Source organism: Patiria miniata, unplaced genomic scaffold, assembly GCF_015706575.1.
Source record: "Patiria miniata isolate m_02_andy unplaced genomic scaffold, ASM1570657v1 HiC_scaffold_18, whole genome shotgun sequence".
Taxonomy (NCBI): Eukaryota; Metazoa; Echinodermata; class Asteroidea; order Valvatida; family Asterinidae; genus Patiria; species Patiria miniata.
Genome location: NW_024037056.1, coordinates 16,473,835 through 16,494,676, shown reverse-complemented (window position 1 = coordinate 16,494,676; position 20,842 = coordinate 16,473,835). Strand labels below are relative to the sequence as shown.

Below are 20,842 nucleotides of genomic sequence, written 5' to 3'. Positions count from 1 at the left end.
CCTGCACCGAGAGTAATGCGCACGCAACATTTTCCTGCACTCGGGAGTAGCAAGAGTAACACGCTCGAACGCACCCCAGATGTAGGCCAGGTCACGTGGTCAGTAACAGCCCCGTACTGAAATGACATTATTGACTAATATTTTTATTTTCTGAAGCTTCGTAAGAGAAAACCAGAATACAAAACGTGCTTCAGAGATGTAAGTGGAATCTGACATTTTTGCCTGAAATTTGAGGTATGGTGCCAATATCTATTTACAATTTGAAAAAAAAAAAGCCAGAATTCAGACCATTAGCCTATCGCGTTAGAATCGCGTTAGAATTGCGTCAACGCAGCTTGTGAAATATTGTCCAATTACATAATATACAAATGGACGCGGAATGCGCAAAATCTGAGACAAACAAAACTTTGTGTACAAAAATTCCGTAGGGTTGTCTAAGTGGCGTAAGTCGCAAATGGCGATAGGTCAATTGCAGAAAAACGTACATCCCTGACGTTTTTTTCTTAAACCACACATTGTAACAGCCATGGCTGTAGTACCTAATAAAAAAATGAGCCAGTCGCTATGGCAACGACCCGGTGACCTCCGAGTAATGTCGCAACTACGAAGGCAATTACAACAACTGTAAGTGTGTTGACAGATTCAGCACGGAAATTCCGGATGGGGGGGGGGGGATTTTCAATCATTCCACTGAAGCTTGGCAGTAGAACGACTGCAGTTTATCAAACCACTCATCAGCAACGCTCGCAGGTAATTAAGTTGGCTTTTAATGGCGAGAACGGCCGTGCACCTTTGCCCAGATTTCCACCTTAGATACGGGCGCCATGGATACCATCTCCATCGCCATGGTTACCTGGAGTAGAGATAGGATCAGTGGATACCTCTTTGTCTACAAATCAAAACCAAAAGCAAATATTGCAATATGAAAAGTACTAAGTAAAAAGAGTGTCGTTTTGAGGTAGAATTTTGAAAAAATAGTTTACATATTTGAGAGACAAAAACCAATATTAATAGAGATTTATAATCTTGCGGACTGAGCTTACATGTATACAGGTTGCATGGGGACATCTGAAGACTCCTTCTGCTGGGCATGAGAATTGTAGCTGGAGTAGTTAGAGTCGAACCCGCCAATAAAATCAACTGGAAATTTAACAAAAATGTACAAATGCTGACCAGTTCCAGAACATATAAACTGCAGCTAACCAGTTTGAACAAAAACACAAACGGAGTGTCATGGCCTAGCGGTTAAAAGCACCAGACTCATGCTCTGGTGTTTGTGTTTCAGAGGCAACAGTGGCGTGGGTTCGAGCCCGCCGGGTGGACACTTGTGCCCTTAAGCAAGGCACTTCACCATGGTCCCGTGTGTTAAATACAATGCACGTAAAAGAACCTAGTAACACTCATCGCTATAAAAAGAGAAGGGGTTTGCCCCGGTGTTTCTGGCCTCCTGATTATTACTCCCCTGCAGAGAAGAACCAACCAAGAACCAAGCCATTAGGCCTAATCCCACAAAACCACACATCAAAACAAAACCAAAGATGATATACTTACAGCTGTCTTCTTCTTCTGCAAACTTCACATTCACCAATATAGCACCAATTATTCCGACAATCTGTACAAAAAGAAATGAAATAATGCCCAAACATTTCAATTTCATCCGGAGGCAATGACACAAAAATACTTGTTTCAATGCAGTGATACACATTAATTAAGCCGCCCCGATCTGCTAGCACTGCTTTGGAACCATCGGCATTAAGCACAAAACGGAGAAATCATGTGATTATCGTCAAAAAAAGCCGCATTGCAACCTTTGCCATGTCACCCACAGCGTTTCACAATAACATTAGATGATCAAGATGCGTGCAAAGTGTCATATCTTCACACAGGTTGACTGTTGAAGTTGAAATGTTTCTACGTTTTACGACTTTCAATTTTTTTGTGAGCTTTGACTGATGCCAATCATTCTAATGTCATCGCAGTTGCACCAAGGTTGCCAAAATAAAAAAAAAAAGGCGGCGGTCGTGGCTCAGGCACAGCTTGATCCAGAGAAGTCAGTCGCAGACAAAGTGCAGCACAAACAAAATTTGTGGTGTGATGAAGGAAATGTACAACCTGTTCATAAAATCTTTTACAATGGTTTATTTACCGCTAATAAGATCTGCACGCCAGCATGTATGACCTCCGTATACCGTCCATCCAACACACAGCCCGTGACCGACAGTCGCTCGTCTTCGACCACTGTGGTGGTGCCTTCAACAATCGTAGTCGTTGATCTTGTTTTGACGACACAGCCAAAGCCATGCGTTAGCCACCAGCTGTCACTGCCGGTACCCATGCTCAGAATATTGCCATTCTTCTGCAACAGGGTAAATACACGGGAACCAGTTTTGTTTACTATTTACAACAGGCTCTGTGCGCAAGTACCCCCTCAATGGTAAGAAAGGGAGAGTTAGGGGAGACCACTGGGGGAGATATTTGAATGCTTTGCCGACGGCACTTGGCACTCACATGAAGATGCCGTGGCCTTTGGGCTCATTCAGAATGAAATAAGTCATGTGTACCTCGCATGAACCATACACGCTCTGGATGTGTCCCATTTAATAATAACACTCATATTCCAAAACAAAAATCTTCAAAACCTAACCTGTTGAAGTTTCAGCTCGGTGGATATTACACTTTTCGAGAAAACAGTGAGCAACCATGCACAACCTTTTGATCACGAAACACGATTTCATCCATACCACTCCTTATTCCCAAAAATCAGTCGATTGACTGATCGCGGAAATCACCTACATTTCTTGATTTCTTCTAAATGACAGCAAGCTCTAAGATGGAATAATTTCACAGGGTGTTTAGTACTGGTACAATCTTTACCCATAAGTTTTTAATAATAATTTGGCAGGCTACTTTTGGGATAAATGCAAATGAACCTGTGCCGTAAAGTGGCATTTGATGAAAGAAAATAACCGAACTCTGTGATCCTACTTACTTCTAACGTGAGGACCCCTGCTTCTAGATACAGACATATGATGAAGATGTTCCAACCAATCCAAAGGATGTGCCAAATACCGTACTGAAAGAAAACGACAAGAAAAAAAGCTCTGATTAACCATAACCTGGGGTGCTGTGGTCCAATGGTTACGGTGTTCGACTCGTGTGCTGTGTTACATGGGTTCAAATCCTGACCGTGGGAACATGGTGCTTGTGCTCTTGAGCAAGGCACTTTACCATTATTGCTTCGTCCGTCGGATGGGACGTGAAGCCGTAGGTCCCGTGTGTTGTGTAATGCACGTTACACAACCCAGTAACACTTATCGCTATGAGAAGGGGTTTGCCCCGGTGTTTCTGGCAGTGGCTGCAATATGCGCTGCAGCACCTTGTAATCCCTTTATAAAGGTGCTACAAAATGGGTCCCATATTTCTCATAAATTTAATTGACCTGTATTTCACCAGCGCTTTGAGTACCTACATGTAATTGTTGGTAGATACATGCGCTACATGTATATAAGACTCTGGTGTAACCCTTTAAAATCTATCAATGTCCAACATCTAAGTCTCATGTTGTAGGAAATTTGTTTGAATGATCAGCAATAAAGACCTCAGATTTTAGCAATTTTGAATCGTTACGGGTTCTGTGCATTCAGGAACAAAAGAGGACAGCCCAGTGGATGGGTCGCATCACGCACGCACGACTTGGCGTCAAATTTTGGTGACGCGCTATTTTGAAGAAATTGTGAACAACAAGCACACGTGTTCAGATCCTTTTGCACACTCTGTTGCACACAGCAGATGGCATTGAACACGCATTTGTAAATTTTCCTACGAAGATGGCGTCCTTTTAGAGATCTTTACCTGTACTTTAACTATGTACATGTAATGTACATGCTCCTAAAACTCCTTTCAAATTTACCTCCCCTGTTTATACCAGACCCCTTGTGGTTTGCCATCTCCCTTTGTTTCTTTGTTCTCTCATCCACTCTCCCCTGCATCTTTCCACACCTTTTCCACCTAATCCTCCTTTTGTGTTTCTTCTTTCAGCCCTGCATGTTTGTGCGCACCCCCATGTTAATGTATGTACCTCTGTCATTTCTGTTTTAGCCTCTGAAGAAGAACTTGCTAAGTTCGGAACGTCAGGCCACATTAATTGTTAGATTTATATATTTCAGGTCCATCCAGTCAGTAAGCAGTTTGCACTTTTTTTCATGTTTTTTACATGTAATGTATGTGGAAATTACATCAGTGCTCCTAAAACTCCTTTCAAATTTACCACATGAACGTGTACAACATACATCTGCATTTTGGATTTATTAAAATGATAACATATGGCCAAAAAAACATGGATACAAATGCCTCATTGTACTGAAATGATTTGAGAAAGTATCTAACAGCAACGATGTATAATTGCCCTCTCATGGACTTTTGGGCAAAGTTCACGAATGGTGGTTCAAATACATGTAATGTGTTCCCCGTGTGCCATGTTGCTAGTATCAGCATATTTAAAGCATGCATGTAGGAATATGAAGTTAAAGTTTAAATTTATTGATCCCATTTGTCTTGTCCAGGCCACCAGCTGTCTGCCTTGCCAAAATCTTGAGAAGGTAGGCCAATAGTCTCACAAACTATTAAATAATTCATAAAGCTAATGGTCGAAGTACAGCCCCACTAGCCGTAAATAAATTAAGATTGATCTACAGCAGATGGTGTTAAACACGGTAAAACTTTCAACTATTTTACAAAAACGGTGATGTCTTGCAATACATATTTTACACAATATTTTTATCTTCATTTCAATACAAAAATAAAGACAAAGCCAACGACAACATTAAAAACAACACCAACGATGACAACAATGACAACATCAATAACAACAACAACAACAACAACGACGACAACGACGACAACAAGGACAACAACGACAACGACAACAACGACAACAACAACAACAACAACGACAACAAGGACAACGACAACAACGACAACAACAACAACAACATAAAAACAAATCAACAACAAAATATTTTCTGACTCTACTCACCAAGTAAATATATTTGGGTCTGTACTGGTGAATACCAAACATGCCGAATAAAATGACAATGATGTCGATGACTCCGACCAGAACCGGCGTCCACATGAACCCCACCATGTCAAAGACGAAGCGCTCTACCGAGGCAAGCTGAAAAGACACAAAGTAACAAAACATGGACGGTCAATAATGGTCCCTGAAGTAGAAATGTGAATGGCATGTTGTTGCAAACTGTGCATGTACATGTAACTTCTAAATCAAATGTGTAGTGAATCACACTAAGGCCAAAAAAAAAAGTCTCCGGTTTCTGGTATGGAGCTTGCCCAAAAAGTGGTGCGGCGACGCGGTTTTTTTTTTTTTTAACTGTTTTTTTTGCTTCAAATGTCGGCTGATGGCTGCAAATGGTGCCCGACTAAACTTAGTGCAAATATTATGGGAGACCAGAGAGGCCACATAAAGCTTATTCTCGATCATAACCCCATCTAAAAACACGTTAAAATTGTGCAGCAGCAGAATTCCAGTCAAACCAGTGAGTTTGGCGGTTTTGAGACATCATCTTTCATTGAAAAAAAAACTTTTTCATTTTGCCGACGCGCATGGCTACGGCGACGCGCACGCATACCAGAAACCGGAGACTTTTTTTGTGTGCTACATCATACATGTTCATGCAAGTGTGTACCAGTATTTGCCTGCAATCGGGGACCCCCTATTATTCCTCTTTTGTTTGTACTTTTAGGAAGACCTCCCAAATGTTTGTACATGAATCCAAATTGGGGACCTCTCGGGAATTGAGGACAATAGTCCTCTATTGTTCAACGTACATGTAACCTATTGAATGCAGAAACAAACTCATGAACATACATTTTTGTAGACATGGTAAAAGCAGCTGAATCCACTTTCCGTAGAAGCTGGAATCAGATAACTGATATTAGATTTGAAAAAAATGTGGATAACCAGATTTTGAAATCACTGATTCTCCCACCACTAAGGCGACGACTTTCCAAGATATGACATCAGGTAAAGATGTCCTCCGATACACAAAGAATGAGACGTCCTCCGATACACCAAAGAATGAGATAGGATTTCATTTCTGGAAAAAAAAGTCTTTCCGTGACACAATTTCATAGAGACGTCTTTGCACAATGATGTTAATCTCAGAAACTACGTGTTATGGACATTTTAAATTTTTCCGTCTTGCGGTAATCATAGAAACGCGGATGGTCACTCTAAGCTTCCGTAGTCACTGCTGGTCATATCCAAATAAATCGAACACAGCCTGATATCAAGTCTATGTGCCAGGCTCCATGCAAGTGTAGACCTATATGCTGCATTCCCGGTACCTTGTAAATCTTAGCGGAATGTAGCGCCAGGAATGTCCAGTTGACAGCTTGTTTATTTGAAAAAAAAAGAATATGACAAGCGGCCTTCTCCAATTTAAAAACAAATTTCAAATGTCACGTTATCAAACATGTACGTATGTGTGCATCTGCGTTTTGTCTACAATGATAACCAGGCATGCAACTGGGAATTTAGAAGAAAATAAAGAGGAAACTCCAAACCACACAAGACTTTGTACAGTGTTTTTCAATTTGTAATGACATTCATGAGATGTAAAACGAGGAAATCAGCGGATCCGAGGAAAAGTTGCATGCCTGTGTTAACGCATGGAAAAACATGTTTATTTCCTTTGAATAATTACACTAAACAAACATGCATCATGCACATGTACATGTACATGTAAATCATGTACATGTACATGCAGAGTGTTCACATTATAATAACAGTCCTCTAAAATGTACCTTTATTTTTTTTTTAAATGGATTTTAAAAAATTATATCAATCCCTTGCGTACTTTCTACAGTACATGAACACTGTGTTATTGTAAAATGCAATTATTCTATAAAAATGATAAGAGGCTTTCCCGTTTTAAGATTCTAAAATTTGTAAATTTCCTTCAAAATGACATTATGCAATGCACTTTCACCATATTGTAGTGTAAGTCCAAAGTGCAGGGTTTTATTGCCGATTTATTGCTCCACCCAACAATTACAACGGCACGTACATTGTACATGTACATGTACATGCACATGTAGTTTGTAGTTGCTTGTTGCCACTTGTGCACTTACATGTAGCATCAGTTATTGTGCTAAGTCGATTTATGAAAAATTGATTATAAATTAAGGCCTTTAATTTTTTATTTTTCTATTTTATGCACAGTGTAGTAAAGCAGAAAATGATGGTTTTTTTCCCCCATTTTCATGTAATTAAATTGGTTAAAACTGATGTGAATTTGGGAATGTAATGACGGAACAAGTGAAATATAATTCTTACGAACCGTACAAAATGTAACAATTTTCAACCAGCCCAATTCAACAGGCAATTTTGTAAACAAGTCTGTCATGATTCACAGACTAAATTTGTACGGCATTTGGCATGATTGTGTCCTGTACACGTACATGTACTTCCCTAAGTTTAAAGAATGGGACAAAGAAAATATTGGACAATGGAATATCGATGAAAACGAAATACACTTAAACTGACAATACAGAACAGAAATGACTCACTTCAATGCTATCTGTGCTCTCTGGCATTACTAAGCACACAATGCCTGAATAAAGGACAACACTTTAGCTGATTGGTTTCAATGTTAAATTAGTGTTCGTTATCTCACGATAGGCCTACACCTGGTTTACCAAAAATACACAATGCTTATATCTTTGAGTCATTGACCTTGAAATTGTTTTGTTTACGATACCTGAATGCTTGGATCATTTGTCATCAGTAATTAATCGGTCTTTTGATGAGAAATTCTCGCTAATTCAAAATTGTCAAGGATAATTTTTATCATATAGCAACCGAAAACAATACTAGTTAATAAAGATGAAATCATTTCTGCCCAGCTACCATGACAAAACACAGTAGAAACAAGAGAAATAACATTTTTATGTTTGTATTGTAATTCAACTACACTTTACAGACAAAATTTTCATTGTCATATACGTGAAGATAGAATTTTCATATGTCATTGTGATACTATTGTTACGTACATACATATGTACATCACATTTTGAGTAGGGAAAAAGTCGCACTTGTATTGGTGGCATTATGTACCTTTAAATGCCAATAAAAAAAAGCATTTTTAACATGTTAAACAGATGGTTCGTATTCAGTGTGAATGCAAAAGGTTAATTTGTGACATAGATTTGTGGGGGAAAAACTTATAATTTTGCAAGCTTTGTCTGTTATTTATTGCACAATTGTCATACAGGAAGTGAATTCATATTCAAACAACAAAATTTGATATCAAAGTCCAACCTGAAAATATTAATATAAAAGTTCCAAGAAAAAAATGCTGCTGCTAAATTCCTATCATCAATATTTACATGTACTTAACTGTAAAAGGGTTTTCAAATTCATCATTTTATATTTTTTACAAGGTTTCAAAAAAATATTTTTAGATACATTGTAGAAGGCAGGAAGTGGTTTATTAAACTTTTGGTCTGTAAATGACCGTTGAACTTAATCTCAGAATTTCTGTCTGGAAAAAAAATTGAACAAAGCAACCAGTTGTCTGGTTTTCCTGCTAAATGGTCGCAATCTGCAAAACAGGCCAAATTTTTGCCACCCCAGCACAATACCTGCTCACTGTACCGTAAAGCAACAAAAATGAACACTTGTGGTTATGCCCTTTTAGCCTCTGGATTTTAAGGAAATTTGAGCACCGTACATTTTTTCCCATGGATTACGGAACAATGGGTTCTTTTTTACGGTGCGCGAAATACTATTATTACATGTACAAGCATTGTGCAAAGGCGAAAACAACCTGTGAATGGTGAACTGTGTACAGGCGTGCATGGGTCATGCTAGTGAAAACATGTAAATGCAACAGTTTCAAATAAATTTACTTGCATGTACAATGTACCAATGTACAAAGGCCAAAAAAAAAGTCTCCGGTTTCTGGTACATGTATGCGTGCGCGTCACCGTAGCCATGCGCATCAGCAAAATGAAAAATTTATTTTTTCAATGTAAAATGATGTCTCAAAACTGTCAAACTCACTGGTTTGACTGGAATCTGCTGCTGCACAATTTTAACGTGTTTTTTAAATGGGGTTACGATCGAGTATAAGCTTTATGTGGCCTCTCTGGACTCCCATATATTTTTCACTAAATTTAGTCGGGCACCATTTGCAGTCATCAGACGACATTTTCTTTTAAGAAAAAAAAAAAAAAAAAAAATTCGTCGCCACAGCACTTTTGGGGCAAGCTCCATACCAGAAAACAGAAACTTTTTTTTTTGGCCAAACATATGTACAAGAAAAATGGACGCAATATGCTAAATACCAGCTGCAATCCATAGTAAGGCTGCATCCGAATCAGTTGTCTAGAGCTAGGTCTACGTCTGCGCCCATTGAAAATACGCGGGGACGCACTGACAATAGACGTAGCCGTAGCTCTGGAAGCCCGTTTCGGACACGGCCTAAGTCTCATTATGAGAAACATGAAGACTGTCGATACCTGCATAATTACACATTGTACACGCACATGTTCAACACAAAGGGTGTACACGGGAGAAAATGGCACTATTGTGTCAAGCTAGACATGTACAGTATGCATTAGAATGTAGAGAAATGGCCATATGGTCTGATTGGTCTCCCCCCCCCCCCCCCCCTATTCACAACGGATCCTTTGTTAGAGAAATTGTTCCTTCTATACCGTGGGTACTGCAGATTCAGCACAAAGCAATCAATATTTCATAAGCAAATTAAATAAAATTGAAAATTTAACGCCAGTTTGTTTTTGGCCTACAATTGATGATAATTTATTTTCATACTAATTTTCATGTGCTTTATATTTAATTCGTGAAAAAAAAATGCAGTGACTATCAATATCATTACGGCAGCTGTAATGCGATTTTTAAATGCTATCATTAAAGGAGTATCTGGTTCCCTGACCTAATAGTATTCAACATCTTGATCTTTGGCGGTTGGAACCAGACTATCACTCAACTGAATGATTCTCGGACTTTATGTCCATTCAAAAAAAAATCTTCAAAAGCCAACGATTATGAAAAAGAAAATGAAATCTACTGAAATAAAACAAACAATTTTATGAAAACATGTATGAAAGTAAGGAAACTATTAAAACAAAAACCAAATATATAAATTGAGGGGAAAAAAATTTGCAACCTGACACCACTTTTTTCTTCATGCATCATCTCAATGAAGGTCATTCATTGCAAAAATGATAAGACATGAATTTGGGACTGAGAAACATTTCCAATTTTGTTAGAAACTTAGAAACTGAAGTGGCGTCAGGTTGCAACATTTCCAAATTGAGCAGCCCAGCAGCAGTTTTGAACCCATATCCCCGGCACAGTAGCTGAATGTGAAACCAATCGAGCTACCGAAGCATTCTGTTTGGACGGGTAGATGTGATCATTGAGATTCTCTATGGTGATTTTGATACCATTTTGTCGCTAGCAGTTAAACATCGCATTACGGCTGCTGTAACGATAGCACTACGAAAAAAATAGAGACGATCATGATGGTAAAAATTAACTCTATTTTGGTTTGTGATTCTGTAAACAAAATAAAAAACAAATGGCCTAGGGCTACGACTATTAAAAATAAATGAACCACAGAGCCCAGGGTCTACAATTTTTTTTAACAAAACTACGAATAAAAGCAAGTTGTATTTGAAAAGAAATTGATGCAAAAAAACACCTGTTTTTACAATTTTGATTCTTTTAAATATCCTAATCTATTATTAGCAGACGGCAAACCTTTAGTAAACGTTAGTTTGCCGGATATGCACTGAACATGCGCAGTTACTGTTTTTTTGTACTTAAACATTTTCCGGTGACAAATTTTAGTCTGGCTCCATGCCAATATTATCGTTGTATTTTCGTATTAACAAGATGGGAATCAGACCATTTTATAATTTCGGACTTTATTTCCCTTTAAAAAAAATCCTCCAGAGCCACAAATCTGAAAAAGAAAAAGTAATACTCTGCAATAAAATGTTTGAGACATATTAAAATAATAAAAGAAGAATATTCTTATTTATTTGGGGATTGGAAAAAAAAAACTTAAAATTGTGGCAGGGGTCAGGATTCGAACTCGGGACATCCCACTCACTCTATTGCTTAACCACTGCACCGACTGTGCTACACAACTTTGGTGGGAATTCAATACATGTTATAATTCAGCCCTATCTTAAAGAGTACAGCGCCCTCTGTTGATATGGATTGCCGCCGGCAAACCTTTAGGAAACGTTAGTTTGCCGGCGTTACCTCCGGCAAAATATACACTACCTTGTTTTAAACGTTTTAAAAACCACACACACATGACACAGTAAACAGTCACAGGATCCACCAAGCCAATGGCATTTTGTACACACACCATGACACACTCAGCGAATCCACCGTGAAATATTTCTCCTTAAGATCTGGATCAAAACTCACCATTTGTAGAGCACAAATAGTCATCAGTGTACATCTTGCCGTACAGCACCCCATCATGCTAGAATCTGTAGTCTTTATTACTGCGTTACTTCGCTGTTTGGTCGGCCGTTCAAAGTCTTCTGCATCGACTACATTTTGATCAAATTACTCACTTGATTTTTGGCCGGTGATTGTTTACACCGCATCACAACTCTTTTTGTTTATGCAAAAATAAGTAGTTCCAATAATTTGTAAATTATCTTGTAACATCATATAAATTATCCCAAATTTCGAATAAAATATCAGATAATCTCATTATTGTCGAAAACAGATTATTTTTACCGTGAAAAAAAGTGGAAAACATGAAGCGGATTGATATTGGAAACTCGAATAAAAAAGATTGGTTCCGCCAAGTGGTGGCGCTATACGTGATTTACGATGGACAGATTTCCGCCGCCGCTTCGTTCACCGCAATAGAGGTCAGCTACGTGAACCATCCTAAATAATAATCAAACAACAGGCGGCGCTCTTCACAATTAACGGTGTAAAGTCCCTTCTCGTTCTCATACTGTCAAGCAGTACGCTCTCACCACGATATACTATTAAAAACAAATTGGAAATAAATTTTGCCCTGGGGATAAGATTGTGAAAATAAACCTGACTTCCAAATCTCCCATCATGCACTGCGAAATCCCAAATCCCAATTTTATTTGTGTTGGGAAGTGGGAAGTGGGATTCGTTATTCGATTTCCGTTTTGCTTTCGAGTTGGGAAATGGGAAAGTGAGAATCGATATTCGTTTTCCGTTTTGCTTTCACGTTGGGAAATGGGAAAACGAGAATCGTTATTCGTTATCCGTTTAGCTGTCGAATAGGGAAATTGGAATCGTTATTCGTTTTCCGATTGGCTATCGAGTGGGGATTTGGAATATGGGTTTTGTTTTCCGATTCGGGTTTTTCTTGGGATATGGAATTTGGGTTTTGTTTTCCGATCTGGGTGTTTTGTTGGGATGTGGGATATGAGTTTGTTTTCCGATTTTCTTGGGAAATGGGGGTATGGGTTTTGTTTTTGTTTTTCAAAAGCGAAAATAATTATGAGTTTTGTGTTGTAAATACCGAAGAAAAAATTGTGTCTCTTTTATGGTTTTTGTTGCCCATTATCATGATGACGAAGATAAGTATGTTGAATCTTTTTGCGTTTTTGCTGTTCAAAAAAAGTTAGGAAAATGTGTTGTTTTTGTTTCAAAAAATGTTTGTTTGTGTGTTTGTTGTATTTTTTGTGTGGTGAAAACAAATTACGGCCGCGCGTGACGACCGCTATTTGTGTAGCGCGCCCTCTTTTGACGGAATTACGCCCTTTCGTTCCCAGAGCTTTTTTCCCCCAACTTTTTCCAATACTAATAGAGAAAGCAGGCAGTGGTGGGGGCGCACTGCTCGACCCCCTGGGAACGATTAAGTGAGAATTTCTACGCGAGTAAGTGTGAGGTGAGTTTGTTTCGGTGTAAAATTAATTTAAAATGTAGGCCTAATTGGCTAAAAACCTACCAAAAATTGACAAGAAATAGAAAGGTGAAGAACAAGGCCATAAAGGCATAGTTTATTTTTTTCTTTTGAGAATTAAATCCCAGTGCATGCAGTGAATTGAAGTCGGCTGAAATTTGTTGTTGACGCCGGCACCCGGCCCGTACCCGTACGACTTGATTCGGGTACGAGTTGACTGGGTGTCTATTTTGGGGTACGAGTTAACTCGGGTATCGGGTATGAGTTGACCCATTTCCGTGTTGTTTACTTGCTGTTGTGTGTATGTTCAACGATTCTCGTCGATTTTTAGAACTTTTTGTGTCACGACTATTATCGAACGAAATGTCATATCGAAATATTGCAAACTACAAGTGAAGCAATTTACGACAGTCTTGCCAAAACTTTTCTCTTCAGCTGTTCACACGTCTGCCCATGGAGGAATAAGAATGTGTTCTTATTCCTCCATGGTAAAGATGGTTCAACTTCAAGAGAATGTCTCAAGACAATTTTTACAAGATGTTTTTGACATAGACCTTCTATTTCTAATTTCCTCTGAATGTCTTTTTTTTTCAGATAAGAGTTGTGGTCATACATTCTTGAGGTTGAAGTCGGTGTCTCTTAGTGCAGTACATGCATACTTCAAACCTCACAATGGAGATGGATTTAGATGCCGCTTTGAACGAACTCGGGATGTTGAGTACCGTAACGGACAGCCGCAAGGACTATCTCAACGAACAGGCCAGGCGTCGCACATCCTCATGCTACAACGTCATGCAAATGAACCCGGAGTTCGTGACGCGACTTGGACCTGTGTGCTTTCCGCTGAAGCCGAAACCCCAAATCAATGACGACGATGAAGCGCCGAGGAGTTTGAGGGCGGGCTCCGCTCCGCATCTCGAGACGGACGATCAACGAGTTGCGCGCCACAAGAGGACAAAGCCGCGCTTCAGCCGACCATACCACATCCCCAAGCATGCGTCAACCGGCCACATGCGAAGGACGACAGAACCGAACGACGACAACCCGGACACAGTCAAAATGGACTCAGCAGCCAATTCTTTGAGTCTAGATACAAACCCCGAAACATCGCCAACCCTCCATTTTCTGACGAGATCAAAGTCGGTGGATGACCTCAGCAAGACCGGTAACGCCATCAAGGTCATGGTCAGTGCCGGGGTCACGACTCCGCATCAGGAGCTAGAAATGGTCTCCAAGAACCTGCGGAACTTACAAGTGTCGTCAAGTTAATTTAAATTCTTCCCCTGAAATTCTTCATCAATGATGTGTTTACATTTATGTAGTGCTTTATACCAAAGGTCTCAAACTGCTTCACGGTTCATCAGGCCCTATGAGCCCAGACCATTTTTTTTGCAGCAGCAGCTCAAGATCAGCAGTCTAGTCTCTCCCGTCACTGGTGTCCATTTATAGTTTTACTCCTGGGTGGAGAGATAACTGTAGTAAAGTGTCTTGCCCAAGAACACCATGTTTTCCATCAGGTTTGGAACCCACATACATGTACCACCACTGCACAAGTTGAACGCCACAACCATTGGGCCACCACGCTCCACCCGTAAATTCTAAACCCTTACTCCCTAGGCCTTTTTGCTAGGATGTAGCCTCAGTCCTGCAAAATCCTCCAATTTGCCTCATGGAAATTAGCATATAGCCTCAATCCTGCAAATTCCTCCATTATTTCTTGAATATGGTCTGTGGAGAGGTGACCACTGCCTGAATCCTGCAAAATCCTCCGGCTATGACTCAATAGGCTGAGGCAGTGACATCCTGGAGCAGTGCGGAGGATTTCAAGCATAATCAAGGACTAAATTTATGCTAGGCTGAACATAATACAAGGTCCGGCCCAAGACCTTGACACAGTGCGTCCTCCGAAATCAGCAACGCACTTTTGCCATGTAACATCAATCCTGCAAATTCCTCCAATTTGCAAAAAGGATTTTGGAGGATTTGGGATGGTTAGGGTTTTAAAGATCAATGCATGGTTGGACAAAGGAATCGACGGGAGCAGGAAGTGAAACTGAACCTGTGATGTTCGGAAAACCGCAGTGTCGCTGTACCAACTGAGCTATCCCGCCAAATTTATTGGCAGTTGCTCAATCTCACATGCCTTTATATTCAATGGGGATAGTTCAAGGCCACCTTAACATTTTAATATTGCCGGGGGTCATATCCAAAGTTGGCATGTTAGTAAGGCCAAAAAAAAAATTAAGTCGGTCTCTGGTCAGCGCGCGCGTCAATTTTAATCATGCGCATCAATCTTTTTTTTTTCCAAAATGTTCCGTAGTAGTTCCAACAGCGCCCTCTATTGCCGCACCTCTTAAAAAAATTTTTACCAAAGAGCACCAAGGAATGGGAAATTGCACCAAGGCAAATGATCGAGAGCACCAAGCCAAATTATGGAGAACACCAATGTACATGAGTACACCAAATAGCAAAATAGTACCCCACCTTGTCTGTAACAATCCAAGCTTGAAAAAAAAAAAAAAAAGCCAAAAAAAAAAAAAAACGCGTCCCCGTGTCAATTCCGGAACTTTTGTCTGACCAGAGACCGAATATTTTTTTTTTTTGGCCTAATGTTACACCCAACTATAGCATTGTCCCAACAAAAGTTGATACATGTAAGTATAGTGTAGATCGTTCCAACAGTCGCAACTTCAGAAAATTTATGATAGTTGGAATGATCCTAGTCCGATAATTTGGGACTCTCAACACTTTGTATCATGAGAGTCCCAAAACTTCATCATGAGAGTCCCAACAATTGGAAACAAGTTTACACATGTACATGTACATGTAATACATTGTATTAATACATTGTATTACACTGTATACATTGTATAACATTGTATTACTGAAATGCCAAGACTGACCAAGTAGCTATTTCATATATGGACAGAAAATTAATTGGAGAAATTATGTGTTGTCTTTGTATTGAGGAGTTGAAAAGTGCATAATTTGTGATAAATAGAAGAAGAAAAAAAAGGCAATCGTTGTAGACATAGACATTTGGAGAACCATGATGTTTGTAATTAAAGTATCCCAAGCATGACTTACTTCAGAAAAACCTCATTTCAAAATTGGTAGATTATTTTGATGGCAGGGCATTTCGTATTCATATGTGCATATGTGCCTGTATTCAACATGTTCAACAATCAGTATTATTTTGTTTATAAAGAGTTGTGCAAGATTTACTAAGTACTGTGGAATACATTCCTTTGTTCTGACATTGAGCAAAGATAATGGGTACATACTGAACCTATGTTAGCTTAATTTTCACTTCATACATGTCTGCATATTTGTACACTCTAAATTTTATGTAGAAATGGTGCTGCGCAATGCAACAATTGAATTTGTAAACCTGGCCTAATTTGTTTACATAACAAAGTTTTGTTTCCATATTTAAACATCATCACCTGATTTGAAGATAAATTTAACTTTGTCCTGAAGGGAGGATTTATGGATATAATTTGCACTTTGGAATTTGAGCTTCAGCAGTTCTTAAAGGTTAAAAATGTATTGATATAAAAATGGGTTTAAAAATAAACTGAAATCTTTCACAAATCATTTATTTATTGCACCTGTTTTGATTCTGTACAAGGTTCTGTGTTCATAATAACATTTTTATTGTTTAAAATAATTAACATTCATAAATACCCGTGATATGTAACCAATTCCCATTGGTCGAGAGCCCCTCAAGTGGGTGGTTTTAAACGGCCGGTAAAACACAGCTGTGTTCTGCGCCACATCGCGCAGTATGTGCCATGCGTGCGCCAATTTCCATATAAGGACATTTTTAGCACTGGGTGTGCGAGGCACATACCAAGGCATAGACATGGCCAGAGGGATTCTTCACAAAACATGAAGTATATTGTTGAATAAAATCATTGGAAGTTTGTGAATTTTTTACTTGTTTTGACCGAAGGGTATTTATGAATGGGAATAATGTGTGCTTGGCCTGTATTAAACAAGTATCGGTACGTTTAAAACTGGCCAGGGGCCTAGACACGGACAATGGCCTGTGAGGGCCATTATCCAATTCCAGGCCAGTTTTAATCGTACCGGTATTTGTTTAAAACCGGCTAAGCCCATATTTATTCCCTTATTAAAGTCATTAGAGTTCATCAGAAATTACAATTTTTTGTTTTATCATTTACTTTATATACATGTATGAAGGCCAACAAAAAAAGGCATTTCTATAGAATATTTGATATTTACATAGTGAAATTTAATTAATTTACAGACAATAATGTTGAGAAACAAAGGATTGCATATCAAGACTATTTTGATTCAACTTTAGGAAAGCAAAACTGCTCATATTGCAATATTTGGCCTTGTTGACATTTGTTGGAATTTCTGTCAGATTTCATTGGAAATTCATTGACCTGAACTCTCTAGGTATTTTTGTCTTGATAACTTCCTGAATCCTCCAAAATCCACTGTCAAGTTATGGTTAAAAGGGCACCACTGCTGCTTCCAACAAAACCTATCCGAGCTTCAGTCTTGGCTGATTTCTGCAGGAATCATAATCCTCAGATCAATCTTTGAACTTTTTGGGTTTTTTAAATTTGTTCAGGTCTCCATGTTCAGAGTCAGCTTCAAGCAGATCAGAGCTTTTGCCTTGGCTGTCTTTGTTGTTGTTGCAGGAATCACTGTCATCAGATTAATGCATGTTCAGAGTCTGCTTCCAACAAAAATCCATCAAAACCCAACATAATTCCCACATTGGCTGTTTGTTGGAATAATCTACAAAAGTTTACTTCATCTTTTTTTTCAAGTCTGGAGGTTTAGAGTCTTCTAACAAAATCCAACAGAACCCTACAGAACTTACACATTGGCTGATTTTTGTTGGAATCATTTGTTGAAATCTACTCAATCTTTTTCAGGTCTGCTTGTTCAAAGTCTGCTTCCAACAAAATCCAACGTGACCCAACAGAACTTTCACATTGGCTGATTATTGTTTGAATCATCTTCAGAAATCTACTCAATCTTTTTCAAGTCTGCTTGTTCAGAGTCTGCTTCCAACAAAAATTCCGTATTGGCAGATTTTTGTTGGAATTCTCTTCAGAAATCCACTTGATCTTGTTTTAGACTGGCCCGTTCAGAGTCTGCTTCCAACAAAATCCATAAAAATCCAACATAACCCATCACAGCTTTCGTCTTGGCTACTTTTTTTGTTGGAATCACAATCATCAGATCAATCTTTGGAAAAATGTTGTGATTTTGTTCAGTCTGCATGTTTAGAGTCTGCTTCCAACGAAACCCAACAGAACTGCTGTATTAGCTGATGTTTGTCAGAATCATCTTCGGAAATCTACTCAATCTTTTTTCAGGTTTGCTTGTTGAGTGTCTGTTTGAGTTTTGCGTAGTGGTCCTCAATTTCCTGAATCTTGCGCTGGTGCTCTGAATCCAAAGCGTGTCTCTGTTCATTCAGTTGCTCCAGGAAAGCCTTCCATTCCTCTTCCCTCTTGCCCTTTTCCTTTTCCAGGGGCTTGCTCTGCAAAATAATAAAATTTGAAGAAAAAAAAAAAGACACAAAATTAATTTCTGCAAAGTGCTAGAAAGCAATCATTTCAGGAAAAAGGGGAACATGCGTGTTTTTCCTCACTTTTCACCTCTGGTCATATCCAACCACAGAGCAAGGAACAGTTCTATGATCCTACCAAGTGCAAGCCTGGTAGAGCTGGTCCAAGAGTGCACAGATTAATCCTATAAGATAGCACTGCCCGGTCCCCTTCACTAGACTTAATCAGGCTACGCACAATAATGTATGTCACAAGTGATGGTTGGTGATCAAAAGCATTCAAAACCAGTGTAAGTTTCTCTCATCTTTTTGCTATCTTTCGCCATCATGTGCGCCTTTAATTACCTCCAGCCTGTCTTCTTCTTGCTTCTGTAGTCTTCTGCACATCATGTTGGAAACGTCCACTGCCAAGGATCAAAATTGTCACAAATGAGTAAAAGTTGTGTCATAAGGGTTTTAAAAGAAACAAACTTGTTTCAAGACTAAACATGGTCAAGGCCTTTTTGCACACACTAGCAGGATATCTTATAAATAGTTAATGACCTAGGTGCGTCTTCTTTTTTTGGGGGGGGGGGATTGGGATGGGGGTGGAGTAAGGTAGGGTGTGAGGGAGGTGGAGTGGGGATGGGATGTGAGGTAGGGGAGGGGATGGGCTGGGGTTGGGGTGGAGGGGGTGGTTAGGTGTGAGGCGGTGGAGGGAGGGGGCCTTGGGTTGTGGTTGGGGTAAGGGTACATTAGAAAGGGGCCCGGGTGACAAGGAGTTAATTGGGGTGGGGTGGGGGGGGGGGGGGGAAGAGGGGAAGCCCTGGAAGCTGGAGTATCACCTCCTTTGCATAAAATGTGATACCCAAACCAATCCTGGATTGGCAAGAGTGTCCAAAAACTCTAAAATCAGAATTTGTGTTCATTATGAACAGTGTAACGAACCAAAAAGTCAGAGGACCAGAAGTTCTTCAAACTTTAACTGTAGATACACGTAGCAATGTCCAAATTGGGTATTTTGTGGCTAAGGCTTAAGTTTTCCCCATAGGCACACTATGGTGAATAGTCGTAGCCGCAGACAACAATTCCAATCTGGATGTGGCTAGTCTTACACTGCTCCTTGGCCTCTTGGAAGTGTTTGTCCATCAGACTGATGCATCCTGGGAAGACTTTCTCGTTCAAATCTTTCATCTGGTTGTTGATGCGCTCTAGGCGCTTCTGTTCACGGTCATTCCGCTTGCCCTGCGATAAAAAAAAAAATCACGCAGCAAATTGATTGAGTATTCTTGTAACGATTGGAATGGAAGTCATTTAATTAGATTAAAAATGTATCTATTAATCACCTCAAATTCCTTGATGAAGAACCTGATCTCCCCCTGGACGACTGGTTTATGGTCCAGGAGCCTGGCGTGTATCTCACCCAGATCTGAAATTTGTGAAATTGTGCGGCAAATGATGATTATTATAAGCAAGGGCGGGATTACGTCATCGGATGAAGACATCTATTGCACACCAGGTTTCCTCAGTTGCTACACTAGTACATACATGTATATTGTACTACCGTTTAGCACTCCAGACTCAAGAACCATCGAGTTTCAAGAACATAGGCCTGGGAGCTAGCTAAGCCAATGTAAAAAATTCCCAGATGTCTTGACCGCACCCACTTATTGAGACTGTGCATGCTGTACAGTAACAACAAATTTAAGCTCAATTTAAGTTTCTGTACTTTGCTTCAGAATGAAACAAAATGATCTAAAACTTTCTTTAAATTTGATCCAATTTTGTTTGTATTTTTTTTTAAATTAGCACTGACTAGGGCCTACATTCTACAAAGGCTACATACACATTGTATACTTTGCATATACTTGATATAGCGATTGGGAGGCCTAAGTGTTAAACAAACCAGAATAATAATATCCCCAAACAAACAAACAAATAAACTTTGCCATACCAAAAATACCACGCCGCGCCCACGGGAAGGCCAAGATTTTTAGCCACGCCCACTGTATCACTATACAGTGAATGCACGTCCGTTTATTGGGCCACCTAACTTTCCTCAACAAACGAAGCAAACAATACCCAAGTTTGTGTTCATTACTGTAAATACTTCCTCCCGAAGCTTCCAATCATTCACCTTTTATTACAGCCTCGACCATCCTGCAACAACAAAGATTGCAGTTATTTTCTGTTACTTATTTGCGTCGGAACGTTCCGCTTTGCGATCATTATTTTAGTCTGGCGCTCACTTACGCTTGCATTAATTGGGTATTTAGGTAGTCAAGGGGCTTGATAAATAGCCAATGTTTTGAGGTCAAAGGTTACGCGTACGGAAGTGACATGG

The 20,842-nt window shown here is 39.4% G+C and overlaps 3 protein-coding genes across 4 annotated transcripts; 1 reads left to right on the top strand and 2 right to left on the bottom strand.

Annotated features, from left to right (window-relative positions):
* Positions 1-764: 764 nt before the first annotated feature.
* LOC119724898 (sodium/potassium-transporting ATPase subunit beta-1-interacting protein 3-like) lies at positions 765-11,699 on the bottom strand. Of its 2 annotated transcripts, none has more exons than XM_038196199.1 (7): positions 11,489-11,699; positions 5,036-5,173; positions 2,990-3,073; positions 2,147-2,356; positions 1,552-1,612; positions 1,044-1,140; positions 765-853 (listed from the first exon to the last, which is right to left on the bottom strand). In XM_038196199.1, exons 1-7 carry the CDS (start codon positions 11,543-11,545, stop codon positions 850-852), a joined length of 651 nt encoding a protein of 216 aa, XP_038052127.1. In that variant the 5' UTR covers positions 11,546-11,699; the 3' UTR covers positions 765-849. The 2 variants fall into 2 exon arrangements, with proteins under 2 accessions (XP_038052127.1, XP_038052126.1); XM_038196198.1 differs by having other exon boundaries at positions 765-889; positions 11,489-11,698.
* Positions 11,700-12,759: 1,060 nt separating this feature from the next.
* Positions 12,760-14,672, top strand: LOC119724897. The gene is made up of 2 exons (XM_038196197.1): positions 12,760-12,950; positions 13,560-14,672. Exon 2 carries the CDS (start codon positions 13,617-13,619, stop codon positions 14,232-14,234), a length of 618 nt encoding a protein of 205 aa, XP_038052125.1. The 5' UTR covers positions 12,760-12,950; positions 13,560-13,616; the 3' UTR covers positions 14,235-14,672.
* A 2,685-nt stretch (positions 14,673-17,357) lies between these two features.
* LOC119724895 (biogenesis of lysosome-related organelles complex 1 subunit 5-like) lies at positions 17,358-20,763 on the bottom strand. The gene is made up of 5 exons (XM_038196196.1): positions 20,636-20,763; positions 19,845-19,927; positions 19,614-19,743; positions 18,865-18,923; positions 17,358-18,492 (listed from the first exon to the last, which is right to left on the bottom strand). The coding sequence occupies exons 1-5, from the start codon at positions 20,655-20,657 to the stop codon at positions 18,325-18,327; spliced, it is 462 nt and encodes a 153-aa protein (XP_038052124.1). The 5' UTR covers positions 20,658-20,763; the 3' UTR covers positions 17,358-18,324.
* Between the last annotated feature and the right edge of the window lie 79 nt (positions 20,764-20,842).